At 38.1% G+C, this 16,126-nt stretch overlaps 1 protein-coding gene across 7 annotated transcripts in view; it reads left to right on the forward strand.

The window, feature by feature from the left end:
- PTPRD (protein tyrosine phosphatase receptor type D) overlaps window positions 1-16,126 on the forward strand; it is a 541,703-nt gene that overhangs the window by 355,501 nt on the left and 170,076 nt on the right. For 2 of the 7 annotated variants that reach the window (XM_065907691.1, XM_065907693.1), the window contains exons 13-17: window positions 2,498-2,524; window positions 6,540-6,657; window positions 11,752-12,339; window positions 12,769-12,869; window positions 13,905-14,164. In XM_065907691.1, coding sequence (XP_065763763.1) covers window positions 2,498-2,524; window positions 6,540-6,657; window positions 11,752-12,339; window positions 12,769-12,869; window positions 13,905-14,164 — 1,094 coding nt within the window. The remainder of the gene's footprint in view (window positions 1-2,497; window positions 2,525-6,539; window positions 6,658-11,751; window positions 12,340-12,768; window positions 12,870-13,904; window positions 14,165-16,126) is intronic. The other 5 variants (XM_065907692.1, XM_065907694.1, XM_065907696.1 and 2 more) reach the window with 3 other exon arrangements.

The following is a 16,126-nucleotide window of genomic DNA, read 5'->3' on the forward strand; positions in this document are numbered from 1 at the left end:
ACTGTACAGCAAAGTGATTCAGTGATACAGATATAGATCCAGACATCGACATAGATACAATTGTTTGTATCTGCTAATCCCAATCTCTCACGCTATTCTTCCTGGACCCTGCATCCCACTTAGCAGCTAGAAGTCTGTTCTCTATGCCTGTGGAGTCTGTTTCTGTTTTGTAGACAAGTTCATAACATTCTAGCTTTAAAAACACATGATCCATATTTATCTTCTCAGTCAGAGTTGACTACAAGTGAGGAAGTGAATTGAAATGACACATCTGATTCAAAACACAGAACTTTTTTTTTTTTTAAATACAGATACTTGGCTGTCTACAGCTATTTCTCAGTTTGCCTTGCTGCCTTAAAAAAAACAAAAGTTGACTTAATTAAATCAAAGGGAAGAATTTTAGACAGGAGTTTTGCTGATAGTCTACTTTCTGCTGTCCTAAAAGTATTTGAAGCTAAGTTAATCTATAATTTCTGAATGAATGCCTTCTTTCACTGAAGAATAAATATTTTAATTTGGGGAAATGTATTCAGACAGTATTTTTATCTGTCATTTATTTACCAAGTTACATATTTAATTAAAATAATTATTTCATTTCCCAGAAAATGAAGATAATGATAAAAATTATAGAATTTCCCAGGGAATTAATGAGATCCTGTATGTTGAGCCAGTTAAAATTATTAAGTGTAGCTGAGTTTGTGAGAAATTCTTTCAAGCCAAAGGCAGTGATTTATAACCATGTAGTCACAACTTGGTTTTGTAATAAGTTATTTTAAAAAGAACTTTATGTTTTCTTTCCATTTTTTATTTTTTTATTTTTTTTTATTTATTTTTTTTTTTTGGAGCATGGGATGGCTATTTTTATTTCACCAACCTCATTTTCCACCTTTCTTCTTCCCCCACACTCTTCTTTCCCATTTCTTATCTCCATTCTCATCTTCATTTTTTTTTTCTTCTTCTTATCTTTGTTTTTTTTTATTTATTTATTTATTTATTTTTAATTTATTTTTTTATTTTTCAGTGAGTTTTGTCATACATTGATATGAATCAGCCATAGAGCTACACGAATTCCCCATCCCGGTCTCCCATCCCACCTCCCTCTCCACCCAATTTTTTAAATAAACAAGAAATGAATCAAAGACAATACCATAATAAATCTACCTGTACCTATTTTTCTGAAAAGGAGAGGAAGGTTGTAATTAATAAGCATCCTGTTGGACATTATACATATCCCGTGGACTAGATTCCCTTGTTCTAGTAGTGATGGGATATGAGAGTGGAGTGTTTTGCTTATTCAGCAAATTGGTAGCTGGGCCTGGGAATAGATGGGATTATTGCAAATATGAAACCAATTCAGTCGAAAATTCCTTCTTTTGTATGAAAGTAGGGAAGATTATGAACAAAGTGGAAAACTGTTGTACCGAATTGCTACATTTTGCCTCCTTTTCTTTGTGAAAATAACAGGGCAATAAATATCCCAGCTTTTTACCCCAGAGTCTTTATTTCATGTTTATCCCAGTCTTAACTCACAAAGGTGCTTATTTGCTTTAGCTATAAAGCATTCTAACTAAAGGGGTCTAACTTAGTGACTTATTTACCTCAAAAATCCAGTTGTATGATTTTGGTTTGAAGGACATTTCTATAAATTTAGTCGGAGATTCATAGTGTCCCGTAATATTCTGGAGAAAGGACTATTGATTTGCTTTTAATAAATATTTATTTTGTACTACCTGTAAAACAGAAAGTTTTTATATAGTATACAAAATGCTTACATTTTATTTGGTGCATCTGTAATTTTGAAAAATAAAGTGATATGACCATCATATTTTGATGTCCTTTATCAGTTCTTAGACAATCTTACATTAGAGAACAGTAGTTCTTTTGCTGTTTTCATTCGGAATTTGGTAGTCAATGAAATTATATAATACAAAATGCCTTAAATGTCAACTCAATCTCTTTTTCCCTACTCTTCTACTTTGGTTTTTCTTTCTTATTTTGCTAATTTTCCTTGTGTTGTTGTTCTGGGTTTTTGGTTGATTTGTTTTTTCTCATATCATGTTCTGATAATTCATTGAAATTTTTTTACATCTTATAGGACTTCATTGATGTACATTTTCAATATAATAAAGATGTTAATCTAAATAGTAACTTGAATTGCATAATCTAGATAGAAATCAAAATAAATATCACAATGTAGTGTACATAGTATTTTGTATGCCTTATTGATTTGTTCCAATGAATTACATATTTAAAAAAATTAGTTGGATTTAGTGATAACAATATAGAGTATATTTACTTTTAACTTCTCAATTAGGAGTGGAGGTGGCAGCATAACACTCATATACTGTTTGGGATTTTATTGTACACACCTCTTCAGTTGCTTATTTTTTCTCTTTTTTTTTTAGTCTAAGGAGGGCACCATTGCCTTTATCAGGCTACAAACTTCATTTCTTTTTATTTTGTTTCCCTCCTCCCCAACCTTCTTAATCTCAATCAGTGGGAATTTGATGATACTACTGAACATGTGAGTAATTTTGGGCTGCTCTGTCAAAACAGATTATAAATGGTTGTTTTTTACTGATACTCCCCTTTCATTTATTTGTACTGTATCATCAGTTTGCTTGGATGCATGAACTAACAAATTATTTTTTAAAGTGTTTTTGCTACATGGTATACTTAAAAATTTTTTTCCCCGTCATTGTTTTGTGAAATTGATGTGGTGCTATTGATTACATGAAAAATATCATGAGTTCATATTGTTTGATGGCTGTTACTAACTCTGCCTTGTGACGTAGTTATAGGAGGCATGCTTTAAGTGGAGGTATCACAGACTGGAGATGTCTAGTTTGTTCTGGGCTGCTCATAAATCCTGCTCCAGGGTGGCAGATTCAGTGCATAATATGATCTAAATCTGGCACCCATTAATTCTATCTAGAAATCACAGTTCTCTGTTGAACCCATACAAATTTGAGTGACATTGCTTGAGTGAAACACCAAGAAGTAGAAGATATCTTACCGAGTGAAGAATTTTTTTAAAATACTGTAATGAGTGGGCTGAATTAGTCTGTTTGTTTTTATATTGAGAGTTTATTATGTATGAAGTACTGTGGATGGCACTGCCTTCTAAATGCTTACAGTGTAGGTGGCTAGGAAGGAGGTAAAGTTCAGATAAGTTCCATAAATACAACCAATGTGATGCCCTCAAGCAATGTATGAATAATTAGTATTTAAATGACAATATCAGTTAGAGCTATGAGTTTACAGACAGAGCGCCAGGTTGGTAGAAGTCCTGAAACTTAGCTGAGAACTCATCCCTGATGAGTAGGGATTAAAGAGGTAATCCTGTGTGTCTGTGCATGTTGCGGAGTTGGAAGTGAGAATGTACTGAACTCAGCAGAGGTAGACATAGATACGACAGTGTGATAAAGTCCAGTGACAATGAGCTTGGCAGTTTGACAGAACTGAAGAGTTCAAGTTATTAAATACATTATATTTTAGCGTAATGTTGGAAAAATCTAAAGTGAAAAAGTGAAAGTCACTCAGTCAGGTCCAATTCTTTGTGACCCCCAAGGACTGTAGCCTGCTAGGCTCCTCTTGTCCATGAAATGCTCCAAGCCAGAATACTAGAGTGGTTAGCTGTTCCCTTCTCTAGGGGAAAAATCTAAAGTTTCAAGCGAAAGACCTGATCACTAACTCTTCAGTACTTGAGAGATTTTTTAAATTGTTAAAAAAAAAAGAGAGAGCAATAAGATAAAGGCTGGTAGGAGGTTTTCTTTCATTTAGTAAATATTTTTTGCCAAAACACAGGTTTCTTATAGGGGTTCTTGGTAAATATGATGATCAAGCTATCACTTCTCATGAAAGCGACACTGTAACAGTGTTTTATAAACTTTTTTCATCATAACCCATAGTAAAAAATGCATTATTCGCCATGACCAATGCATGCATATGTTTAAAATAAAGGTTTCACAAAATAATACCTTACTTTTAAATATAGTCACATTTTAATGTTCAAGTATATCCATTTGTTTAAAAAAACACTGGTCTTGAATGGCTAAATTCATTTCATCAGCTACTAAATGGATCGTTACCTTCAGCTTAAAAATCAATAACTTCATGGATAGATTAAGAGAAACAATGCAGTTGATAAGGAAACAAGTAAACAGTTCTTTTCCTAAATCATGAAGTGATTTTTTTTTAAGTTGAGCATCAGAAATGAAAAAGGGAAAGTTATGATCAATATTTTAAAGGAAGAATGAACAGAACCATACTAACTGGCTAAGAATTTAAAGGAGGCTATTGGACCAAAGATTGCTCATAAGTTTTGAAGATGCTTCATCATTCATTAAAATATGGAAATACTTTATGGAAGAAGGGGACTCTGCTTTAGGGAGTAACATGTACTTTAGTTAAATTGAATTTGAGATAACCACTTGACAGTTAAGGGAAAATGTCCAGCAGATATTTACAATGCTGGGGCCTTAGTGCTGGGGCCTGGGGGAGAGTCAAGGCTAGAGATGAATTTAGGATACAGGCAGAAAAAAGTCTCAAAGTTTTAGCAATGAAACTAGTTTTTTTTTTTTTTTTTTTTTAAGACTAGAGAGAAAGGCAGCAGCAGATAAATGACTGTGTCAAGACATTTGGGGATGGCAGCTATTAGCAAGCAGGGGCAAGAATTAGGATGCAGAATGGAATAGGAGGATACAGAGAGAGGAATAGTGGTTATGATGTCAGCCAGAGAGGGTGTAGAGACCACCAAGGTAGTACAGCCATAGCTTAAAGAAAGAAAATGTAACTCAAAGACAGTGTGATTCAGGCAAAGAGAGGTATGCTAGAGATTAGACCACTGAAGGCTTGAACGTTTGGACTGGCACTACTTATATTATCCAGTCCCAACCTGTGTGGAAGGAAGGTCATATGTGATTGGCTAACTCCAAGTTTATAAATGAGAAGCTTACAGAAGGTTCAGCATTTGCAAATTGCTTGCCTCTCAATTTAGTGATAGAACCAAACTTCGCTTCTTTTTCCTCCCAACCTAGCCTGTTTGCATCAGTAGTTCTGTGACATAAGAGAGACCTTGGAAATATGTTGAGATTTACCCATCCTAATTTTTGGAATTGCCAGTGTGCCTACCATAATTTTAAGTGCCACTCTGGAGTGGTTCACTTAATTTTTATATTCTCTGTGATGTTAGTGAAACCATTCCTGAAGATAAAAATCTGTCTCTCAAATTTAGTCTATTTATCTGATAGAATAATATATCCAGTGGCTCTTCAGGATGGCATCTGAAATTTTTGAATTTCCACACTGGTGAGATTCCTACTTTTTTGAGAAAAGCACATTGTCAAAAGCTGTCATCCCTAGATTCAGATTCAACCATTGATTTCTATGGTGCCCATTACAGCCTTGCACAGAAAAGTCCCACTGTTCTCCATTCACAATCAAATCCATTCACTAAACTCTCACATGCATTGTCTTTAGATGCGAAAGATGACAGTCAGTATTTTCTTATATTTATCCATATTGAATTTGAAAATATAGCTGTGCCAGAAATCTGAAAAGTTATTTTTTAAATTGTTGTGCATGTGTGTAGCTCCAAAGAAAATACCAAAACATTAATAGCCAGCACTGTATTTAAAGAATCATGTAACTTCCAATTTGGAAGAATAATTCTTGGACTGTCTACTCTTATAACTATCACAGCTTTGGGTCCTTACTAAGAGAAAACTAATAGTTTTGATGAATAGTTTGTGGTATTTAACATTTTCAGAATTGATTGAGCACATATCCATGATGTGATAGAATAAGATCCTGTTACATGGTTTTATGACAAGGCCTCGAAATCTATAGATAGTTCTCCTTAGTTTATAATAATTTTAGTTCATAACTTATACAACTAACCAGTAATGTATTATTTGAGTCCTGAGAAACTTCTATGGCTGTCTAGGTCCAACAGACCAGCCACTTGGCAAAATATCAGTATTTACGTGATTCAACATACTGTTTGGCATCAGCGCCACTAGCAGTCTGAGGACCAGGCTACGATGGAAGCACATGGATTGTGGCTGGAATATCAAAACAGCTAGAGTATGAACTGCTCACTACAAGCCAGACGTTGTTTTAAGTGTTCACCCAGTATAACTTTAATCCTTTAGTAGCCTAGAGGGTCCTAGCCTCCCAGCTTTCACATGAAGAACTGAGGCACAGATGGGGTGAACTCATCACTTGCCCTGGGTCACCAGACTGGTAAATAAGGAAAGGCAAGTTTAAGTCCAAGCATTCAGAAGGTCTGACTCCAACTTTGTGGTTTCGATTATTACCCCTTAGAGCTGCCTCTGAGGATGGCTGAAGACCCCATTTCAGTGTCAGCATGAAGACAGATCTTCCCCAGCATGAGCTCTAGGCATGAAGCATCCAGTGCTTGGCATGGCTGCAGGGAATGTTCATGCATGCACAGCATGGAGGCCGAGGCCTCAGTTTCCCCCCAGGGCAAGTCTAGCATAGTTTTGAATCATTGCTATTCTGTTGTATCATTTCAGGACATGATTATTTCTGGGCTACAGCCTGAAACTTCCTACTCCCTCACTGTCACAGCTTACACCACCAAAGGAGACGGAGCTCGCAGCAAACCCAAGCTGGTGTCCACCACAGGGGCAGGTAACCATGTCTACGCATATATATGTCTTCAGTATGTTTCAGGCAACAGCAATAATTTTCCAAATGGTATGGATGGCTTCCATCAGAGGGGAGAATGGACTGTCATTGATAGTTGATATTTTGTCAACTTGTGTGATTTTTGATATATTTTAAGTTAGGTAAAATAATTGAAGAACATGCTTTGCCCAAATTATTTAATCACTCATTCACCAAATATTATTTGAGTACCTACTGTGCATCAAGAACTATTTCCGGTACTTTGAAGAACAATCAACAAAACAGAAAGAATCTGGCCTCCTGAAATTTATTTTCTGACCGAGTTTGGATAATTAGCAAGTGAACAAATGAGTTTTATAATAATAAAATGCTGGGAAGTGATAAATTATGAAAAGAAAGATGTGCAGTCATGCCTTTAGGCAGTCCCTAGGGGCAGTTTTAGAAACAGTGATGTCTTTTAGAGGCAGGATATTTGAGCTGAGACTTGATTGGTGTGAGGGAGCGGATCCCATGAGGGTCTGGAAGGCAGATCATCTAGGGAGGGAAATCATGTGACAGCCTCAGCATGCCACACGCCCCCAAAAAAGAAAACAAACCTTGTTAGAAGAGCTGCCATCTGGAGCTGGGTTGATGACTTAATATTTTTATTTTTTGTCATTTTTCTCCTCCTGACCCCTTGTTCTGGGGTATCAAAAGAGAACAAATTGCACAAAAGATGGGAAACAGAAAAGAGAATGAAGAAAGCAGAAGGACTAATATAGATTGCTCGTTTCTGAAGAACAAAGCTTCTTAGCGCTGTTTAGACTTGTACATTGGTCTGCCACGCTAGGAGAAGTCAGCATGAAGGAAGACCTGATGTTGTAAAACCAATAAATTAAGAGATAATTACAGAAGGATTCTCCTTCAGTCCCTTTATATAGAAGTCTCCCATGGAACATTTAAACTCTGATTTGATTTACTCCTCCCGAATCACTTCCGGCGTAACTTCTTAGGAACACACCTCTATGTAAAGGCGTAAAGCAAAGAACAGCTGTGATGCTGAGTGCCCTCCTGGGTGCCGGGCTCACTTCCAAATTTGTCTAAATGTCATAAGATTTGCCTCACTCAGATCCCGCCACCTGGAACTGCCTCAAGCAGCAGGATTACAGATGGCAAAGCTCCTTCAAGGCAAAATCTTCCGGGCCTTATTTTTTTTTAATACCATTGTTTCAGGTTAATGCAGCACCGTGCATAGGAGATACAGTCCATGTTCAGTGGGACATGCTGAGTGTCTAGCTATGGAACCAGCTTCTCCTGGAATGTAGCCAACTAAGAGTGAACCCTAAAACTGAACTCCAAAATGAAAAAATACACTTCCTGCACCCATATTTATAATTGTGTCTTAGGAAAACTGAAGTGTCTTACATGAAGCATCAACCTCCTATTGCCCATGAAATAGGGAGGGATGTCTTATAATAAGGATGAAAAATAGAGGATTTATCTCCAAGGGATGTGAATCCTAGAACAAGGAATGCTACTGCCTACTTTAACATCACTGAGATTAGCTCGTCACTTTTTACTCACTGTACAGAACATTATTTAGAACTGTGGGTCTTACACACAGAATTATCTTACAGTTTACATTCGTGATTTCAGATCTTTCTTAATCAATGGAGACTTTGTTATTGAGGAAATGCTTATAATTTAGATGTCTGCACGCTTATTTTCTTACGATCTCCTCTGTTCTTGGATTGGAGATGGGAGAATCCATCTGAAGAATCCATTTATAATCTTCTGGATTATAAATCCAGAAGGAGATCGATAATCATTCAAAGAGAAAAGCTCTAGTTTTTTTTTTTTTTCTTTTTACTGCCAACCTGTAGTAAAAAAAAGCATTCCCTAGTCATTAGTGAACAGATTAATTTGCTTTGTTCTGTGTACTATTTAAAAAAAAACTTGTATTTATATGGCTATGAAGAATTACTCAGTGTACCTCACAGATGTGAGCTCCTAATAACCGTAGTTATAAAGGTATTTAATTATAGCTTCCACTGAAAATTCACAAATTCCCATTAAATTTTACTTTAATCATAAAATTCCTGGGTTTTGGATAGGTTTATGTATAATACATTGTTCCTGGAATCTGCGAACAATCATATCTTTGAAATAAAGAGTACAGGCCATAACTTAAGCAATCCATATAGGATTCATGTAACCTGAGGGCTGCTTTTTAATAGAATGTTGGATTTTATGTTTCAGTGATTATGACACTTTTGTAGTTTCTTTGTTAATACTCCCGTGCTCTGTATCATAATAATTAGTCTACTGCCTGAAATCTTGCACTTTTAGGCAAATTCTTTGGTTTGAAATTTTCTCTGTATTTTTACATTAATTTCACTACTGTACTGAGCAGCTGTGTTTAAGGATGAGAGAAAAGTGACTATGATATGGAGAATTTGAAAGTAGTTCTAGGCTTAGGTCAGTCAGTTATGATTGTGGCTACTTAGGTGCTAAGTTAAATTGAAGCCCAGTTTAGAGCCGTTGGGACTGAGTGCCTTGATGGATCTCCAATGATTGCTGATACAAAGAAGCAGAGGGCAGCAGCACATGTGTACCGTTTCTGAAGTCCTGACAGATTTTTAAGAGGGGAGAATATAGTAAACAAATAAGAACTGAAAAGGCAAAAGGGAGAATGGATTATACATCGTGACTTAAGAATTAGCTTATTTACTCTACAGAAGGACCCTCTGCTTATTCTAATATGCTCACTGCTAAAAATGCCCTCCAGCCTCCCTAGAGTGAGTATTTAAGACTCCTTCATTTTGCCAATCCTCCAGCTCCTAAACTGGAGCAAGCAGATCCTCTGACTCTGCCACTGTGTGCTCAGTCGTGTACGACTTTTTGCGACCCATGGACTATAACCCGCCATGCCCCTCTTGTCCATGGAATTTTTCAGACCAGAATACTGGAGGGAGTTGCCATTTTCCTCTTCCTGGGGATCTTCCCAACTCAGGAATCGAACCTGTGTCTCTTGCTTCTCCAGAGTCTGTAGGCAGACTCTTTACCACTACTGCCGCCTGGGAAACCCTGTCTCTGCCACTGGATGTCCTTTAAAAGTGGTCCAGACAGTAACCCCAAGGCATCAGAAACCTTGACCCCAACTCCACACACGCGGCACCACCTACTGGTTGTCTTCATTTCTCTCCTTTGAGTATGCACTGCTCAGAGGACAAGGTCCCTCCCTGCATTACCCATGTTTCATTTTCCCACCCAAAGTCTGTGTGCCAGTATATAAGTCTTTCCACAAAGTGAGTAGTTGGTAAATGTTTTCTACATAGAACTTCTAAAAGCAAAAAATGGAGTGGGTTCCATTGCCAATATGTGCAGTTTTGGAGAATTCTTTTTAATCACACATGCAGTGTTATAGAATTTTCCTCATTCCTTTTCCTTTTTTTCCCTGTTACTCCCTGGATGAAATACCATAGCTGCCCACAATCATTACCCTCGCTGATTTATACTGTGTTTACTTTTTACACATTTGGGGAGATTTCAGGTATTCTCTTCTTGTGTCTAGGTTCTACGGAGCTGTCCATCACCAGCTCCTGGAGCTTACTCAGACTCATGTCCATCAAGTCAGTGATGCCATCCAACCATCTCATGCTCTTCATCCCCTTCTCCTCCCGCCTTCAGTCTTTCCCAGCATCAGGGTCTTTTACAGTGAGCCAGTTCTTCGCATCAGGTGGCCAAAGTACTGGAGTTTCAGCCTCAGCATTGGTACTTCCAATGAATACTCAGGACTAATTTCCTTTAGGATGGACTAGTTGGATCTCCTTTCTGTCCAAGGGACTCTCAAGAGTCTCCTCCAGCACCACAGTTCAAATGCATCAATTCTTCGGTGCTCAGCTTTCTTTATGGTCCACCTCTCACATCCATACATGACTACTGGAAAAAGCATAGCTTTGACTAGATGGACCTTTGTTGGCAAAATAATGTCTCTGCTTTTTAATATGCTGTCTAGGTTGGTCATAGCTTTTCTTCCAAGGAGCAATATCTAACTTACTTAAGTTATGTTACCTACTTAACTTAGTTAACTTAACTAACTTATTTAACTTAAAGTAACTTATTTAAGTTAGGTAAGCAATATAATATCTAACCTACTTAACATGAAAGGAAATTATGTACTTATGAGAAATGAGCCCTTCCCGCAAAAAGCTTAATATTCTGATTATTAATAATTATGATTATTATTAATGAAATATAAAATACTATTCTAAGGCTTTTACATGGATTTTCTCATTTAATACTCACAACATGTGGTGGGTCTTAATATAATTCCCATTCTAGTAGATGCAAAACTTGATGAGGATGACTGGTGTGGATAGTATAAATAAAAATTGCAAATTAGATTCACAGAAAGTCTCAGCAACATTTTGTATTACCTTTTTTCTTTCTAACTTATAACCAATATAATAGTTAACTGTTCGGCTATGGATTCAGATACACCTGTGTTTGTCTCATAAATTTCTTACTTATTACACATCTGTGCATATTACACATGCACAGTTTTCTGTTTCATTTTCTTATGAGGCACAGCGAAGATAACAACTAGTCACATAGTCAGGAGTGAAGAGTGTACTCAAATGAGATACTCCAGGTAGCACTCTTAGTACACAGTATCTGATATACTGCATATGCTCAATGATTAAATATATTTTGATTGTTATTCTTATTAGCTGTATGTTACTGGCTAATCCTTACTTGGCTCCATTTCTGTGTGACATGAACCTCTATGTATGAAGAGTTGAAATGTGACAATATTTTAAAAAATCTCCTTAAGTTATCATTTCAGTAATAATTCCTATTTTCTCTCCATTATCACATTCTAATATTCACCCTACCTTCAAGAGTATGAGAAGGAGCATGTTTCCATAAAGGTATATAGACCAAGCCTTGGACTTTTTATAAGTGAAGAAATGGGAATGCCTGTGGAATTGCTTGAAATAAGTAATTTTTATGAGTAAGAATGGGAATGCCACTCCAAGGGGATTCCCATTCAACAGCGATTGAAATATGAAAATCCCTGTAGGTTGGTCTTACCACTCCATCCTGTGTCTCCAGTTCCAGGCAGACCCCGGCTTGTGATTAACCACACTCAGATGAATACAGCCCTCATTCAGTGGCACCCCCCGGTGGACACATTTGGACCCCTCCAGGGCTACCGTCTAAAATTTGGCCGAAAGGATGTGGAACCGCTTACTACTCTTGAGTTCTCTGAAAAGGAAGATCACTTCACGGCGACAGATATCCACAAAGGAGCATCGTACGTCTTCAGGCTCTCGGCCAGAAACAAAGTGGGCTTTGGGGAGGAGATGGTGAAGGAGATTTCTGTTCCAGAAGAAGTTCCAACTGGATTCCCTCAAAACCTCCAGTCGGAAGGCACCACGTCAACATCCACCCAGCTCTCTTGGCAGCCGCCGGTCCTGGCCGAGAGAAACGGCGTCATCACCAAGTACACCCTTCTGTATAGGGACATCAACATCCCCCTTCTTCCAGTGGAGCAGCTCGTTGTTCCAGCTGACACCACTCTGACACTCAGTGGCTTAAAACCAGATACCACATATGATGTAAAAGTACGTGCTCACACGAGCAAAGGGCCCGGGCCGTATAGTCCCAGTGTCCAGTTCAGGACACTGCCTGTGAATCAAGGTAGGATTTGTCTGCTTGCGGCCTTTCTCCTTTAAAGGAATGTCGGTCTTTGGAAATCAGTATTTTGAAGCTATAGATAACTGATCGGCTCATTCATATTCATAGGTTCAGCAAAAGCAAAAAGGTAAGGTATGTAAAACTTAACGTGCTTTGGATGCCTTAGATTTCAGTTAGAGAATGCCAAGCAAGTCTGGCTGACAGCTCCCCAATGTGCCCAGGTAAGGAAAACACAATAGAGTTGACTGAATGGGAGAGAAAGGAGAGATCTTGGTGACAATGAGGTAGTAAGATGAATGCTTTTAACAGGTAGGCAAATCACACTTCTCTGATCAAAGTAGATGGTATCTAGCTTAAGCCTTCTTGTCCGTGGAGAAGGACTGGTCGAATGTTTTTAGGAGTAGTTTAAATACACTGTTTTTCCTTTTCCAGCAGTGTTTGCAAAAAATTTTCATGTCAAAGCAGTAATGAAGACTTCGGTGCTGCTGTCTTGGGAGATTCCAGAGAATTATAATTCTGCCATGCCTTTCAAAGTAAGTTGCTTCCTAATGTGTAAGGTATCACGGGTAAACGTGGAAGGGGCAGGTCACCCAGGGAAATCACTTAAAAACCACACAGACTGCTTTGATTCAGCCACACGTACTTAACTGTTCTCATTTGTGGCTTTCACATCACAGACCAAGCCTGGTTCTTGGCCAGTGTTACCTTTGCCCTCTTGGGAGGAGGCAGAAGCTCAAACCTAGGACCTGCATTCCTTGTGGGTAACCGAGCACTTCCAAGTTGAACTTTTTACATCTAAACTAGTGCTTTTGATTTTTTCATCAGAAAATGAAATTTACATGGTTTCTACCTATTTATAATGCAGCACCCTGGGATTTGGCAACCCACTCCAGTATTCTTGCCTGGAGAATCCCATGGATGGAGGAGCCTGGTGGGCTACAGTCCACAGGGTCGCAAAGAGTCGGACACGACTGAGTGACTTTCAACTTTCAGTGCTTTTGATTTTTCATCAGAAAATGGAATTTACATAGTTTCTACCTATTTATAATGCAGCATCCTGGGATTTAAGTAATTTGTTTATTGGCCTGAATTCTTTGCATATTTTAAACTTTAGTTTGCCATAGAGAGATACTGAAAAGTGTTAGCAAGAAGTACAAGTCTGTGAAATAGAGAATAGAGAAGCATCTATAAAAGTAAAAAAAAAAATATATTTGGGAACAGGAATGGAAGTGTTTGGAAAAAAGTGGTGTGCATGATGCCTTGAAAACTTAAGAGCATTTCTGCATATATTTCCTTAAGATCACAGACAACTGACAGACCAAATATTGAGAGGTTATTGCAAATTTACGTACTTTTGATAGGTTTATAAACCTTATACTAATATGCAATAAGGGAAAAAAGGAAAATCAATGCCACCTCTAGAATTTTGGGAGCGCTTATAGGCTTATGAAATGCCCCAAATTAGAAATGACCCGTATGTATTTTCCGTAAGCAGGTACACATTACTTTAGAAAATATTCCTTACCTAACCGATAACCAAATCTTTCTGATTGGTTGTCTCTTTCTAGATTCTTTATGATGATGGGAAAATGGTAGAAGAAGTGGATGGCCGAGCTACCCAGAAGTTAATTGTCAACCTGAAGCCTGAGAAGTCCTACTCATTTGTGTTGACAAACCGTGGCAACAGTGCCGGGGGGCTGCAGCACCGGGTGACCGCTAAGACTGCCCCCGACGTTCTCCGTACCAAGCCTGCCTTCATTGGGAAGACGAACTTGGATGGCATGATTACCGTGCAACTGCCCGAAGTACCTGCAAATGAGAACATAAAGTAAGTTGACTAAAGGTTAGCCTGAGCCATAGAAATGCATGTAAGCAAGAAAAAAAGGTTAAATATTGGTATTACGTGGCTATAAAAGAATGTGTAGAATATATTGCTGTATATAGGGTGAAAGAGGCTTTCGCACAGGCTCACGGTTTTGTTATTCATGTCATGTTGCATTTTCTAGAGTTCATTTTGACACAGATTCTCATTAATGTTGCATTAATGAGAGTGTTTTATGAAGTGGAAATTAAATCCAGTCAATTAAGTAGTTTGTTGGTTTTATATAGCTAGTTGATGGTAGCCAGTAGAAGAAAATAAGTGTTTTCACCAAAGTGTATTAAGTATGAGTATTGTGGTAAACCCTGGAAAACAAAAGAGGATACAGAGAAACAGAAAGATGTAATACATGCTAGTGATAGAGTCTGGGTCAAGAAAGTTTCTGAATTTAATCTTGATGGACAAATAAGAGGTGTATAAAAAGTCAGAGGGTGGAAATTGTACACAAAGGCTCATGAGTATAGGAAGCAAGCGATTCTGTAAGCAGGCGCTGACAGAGCCAGGGCAAGAGTGATGAGAGAGGCAGGTGTGCAAGAGCCAAGTCGTGCTCAGAAGTGGGAACGGTATCCTCTAGACCAGAGGTCCCCAACCTCCAGAATCTAAGGCTTGATGAAATGAGATGGAGCTGATATAATAATAATAGAAATGGAGTACACAATACATGTAATGTGCTTGAATCATCCTGAAAGTATCCCCCAACCCCTGGTTCATGGAAAAAGTGTCTTCCATAAAACCATTCTCTGGTGCCAAGAAGGTTAGAGACTACTGCTGTAGACAGTGAAAATCCATTAAAGGATTTTATACAGCAGAGTGACAGTAGATCGTCTGTGTATAATAAAACCCAAGTTTCCTTTTTACCATTTTAGGAAATATTTAGTGTGTGTCTGCTGCATGTTAGAAACTATGCTCCCAGCTTCGGATAAGACTAAACCCTTTGTCATTTCTTCTATTCCACATGATCAAGTTTGGATGGAACTTGCTGTGAAAGGTTTGAAGGTCAAGCAGAGGCATTTATACATAGTTTATGGATGGTTGGAGCCTTTATATTTAGTAGCAATCTGGTGACATAATTTAGGACAGTTCTTAGGGAAGGTGGCTCCTGAAGGCATGTCAGAGGATTGGACACCACAGAGAAAAGTTCTGGGCAGTCACTGTGCAGGTAGTTGCTGTTGTTGTTGCTATTCGGTCGCTAAGTCATGTCCGATTCTTTGTGACTCTGTGGACGGCCACGCACCAGGCTTCCCTGTCCTTAACCATCTCTCAGAGCTTGCTCAGACTCATGTCCATTGAGTCAGTGATGCCATCTAACCATCTCATCAAGTGCCGCCCCCTCTGTCGTGTGGTTAGTTAATTCTAGACAAATAAGATTCTGAAATGAGATGCTGATGCTAGAAAGGGGATGTAGAGGCAGACAGAGGGAGTGGGAAATGGCAAAGGTCTTCATGGAGCAATCAAGGGAGGGGAAAATGTCATAGATGGCTCCGAGGTTTGAGCTTGGATAATGAAATAAATGGTGCTGCCATTCATCCTGAAGGATGAGAGATCAGGAGAAAATTAATGAGTTTAAGTCTGTGTACATTGTACATGAAGTAAAAGTGAAATCAGTCTCCATTTTGTCCATTAATTCTTTTTCTGTCATTCATAAAAATAGTAACAAGAACGGACTATTACTGTGATTTTTATTCTGGCAAAATTTCATATGAAAATGAGATTATTTATGTGTTTAAATAGTCTGTGAATATTACTTGATCTCTTACCCTAGTGCCAGACAGACCACGTTGCACTGATTCAGTGGAGATGAGGCTTTCTCGTGGCTCTTACACAGGGTAGTTGATTGGGGCATTTGGAGAAGTAGAGAGTCGAGTGGAGTAGAGCCCTATGATACCAAAAATTAGATAGATGAGGGAGGCC

This window comes from Muntiacus reevesi, chromosome 17, assembly GCF_963930625.1.
Source record: "Muntiacus reevesi chromosome 17, mMunRee1.1, whole genome shotgun sequence".
In the NCBI taxonomy this organism is placed as follows: Eukaryota; Metazoa; Chordata; class Mammalia; order Artiodactyla; family Cervidae; genus Muntiacus; species Muntiacus reevesi.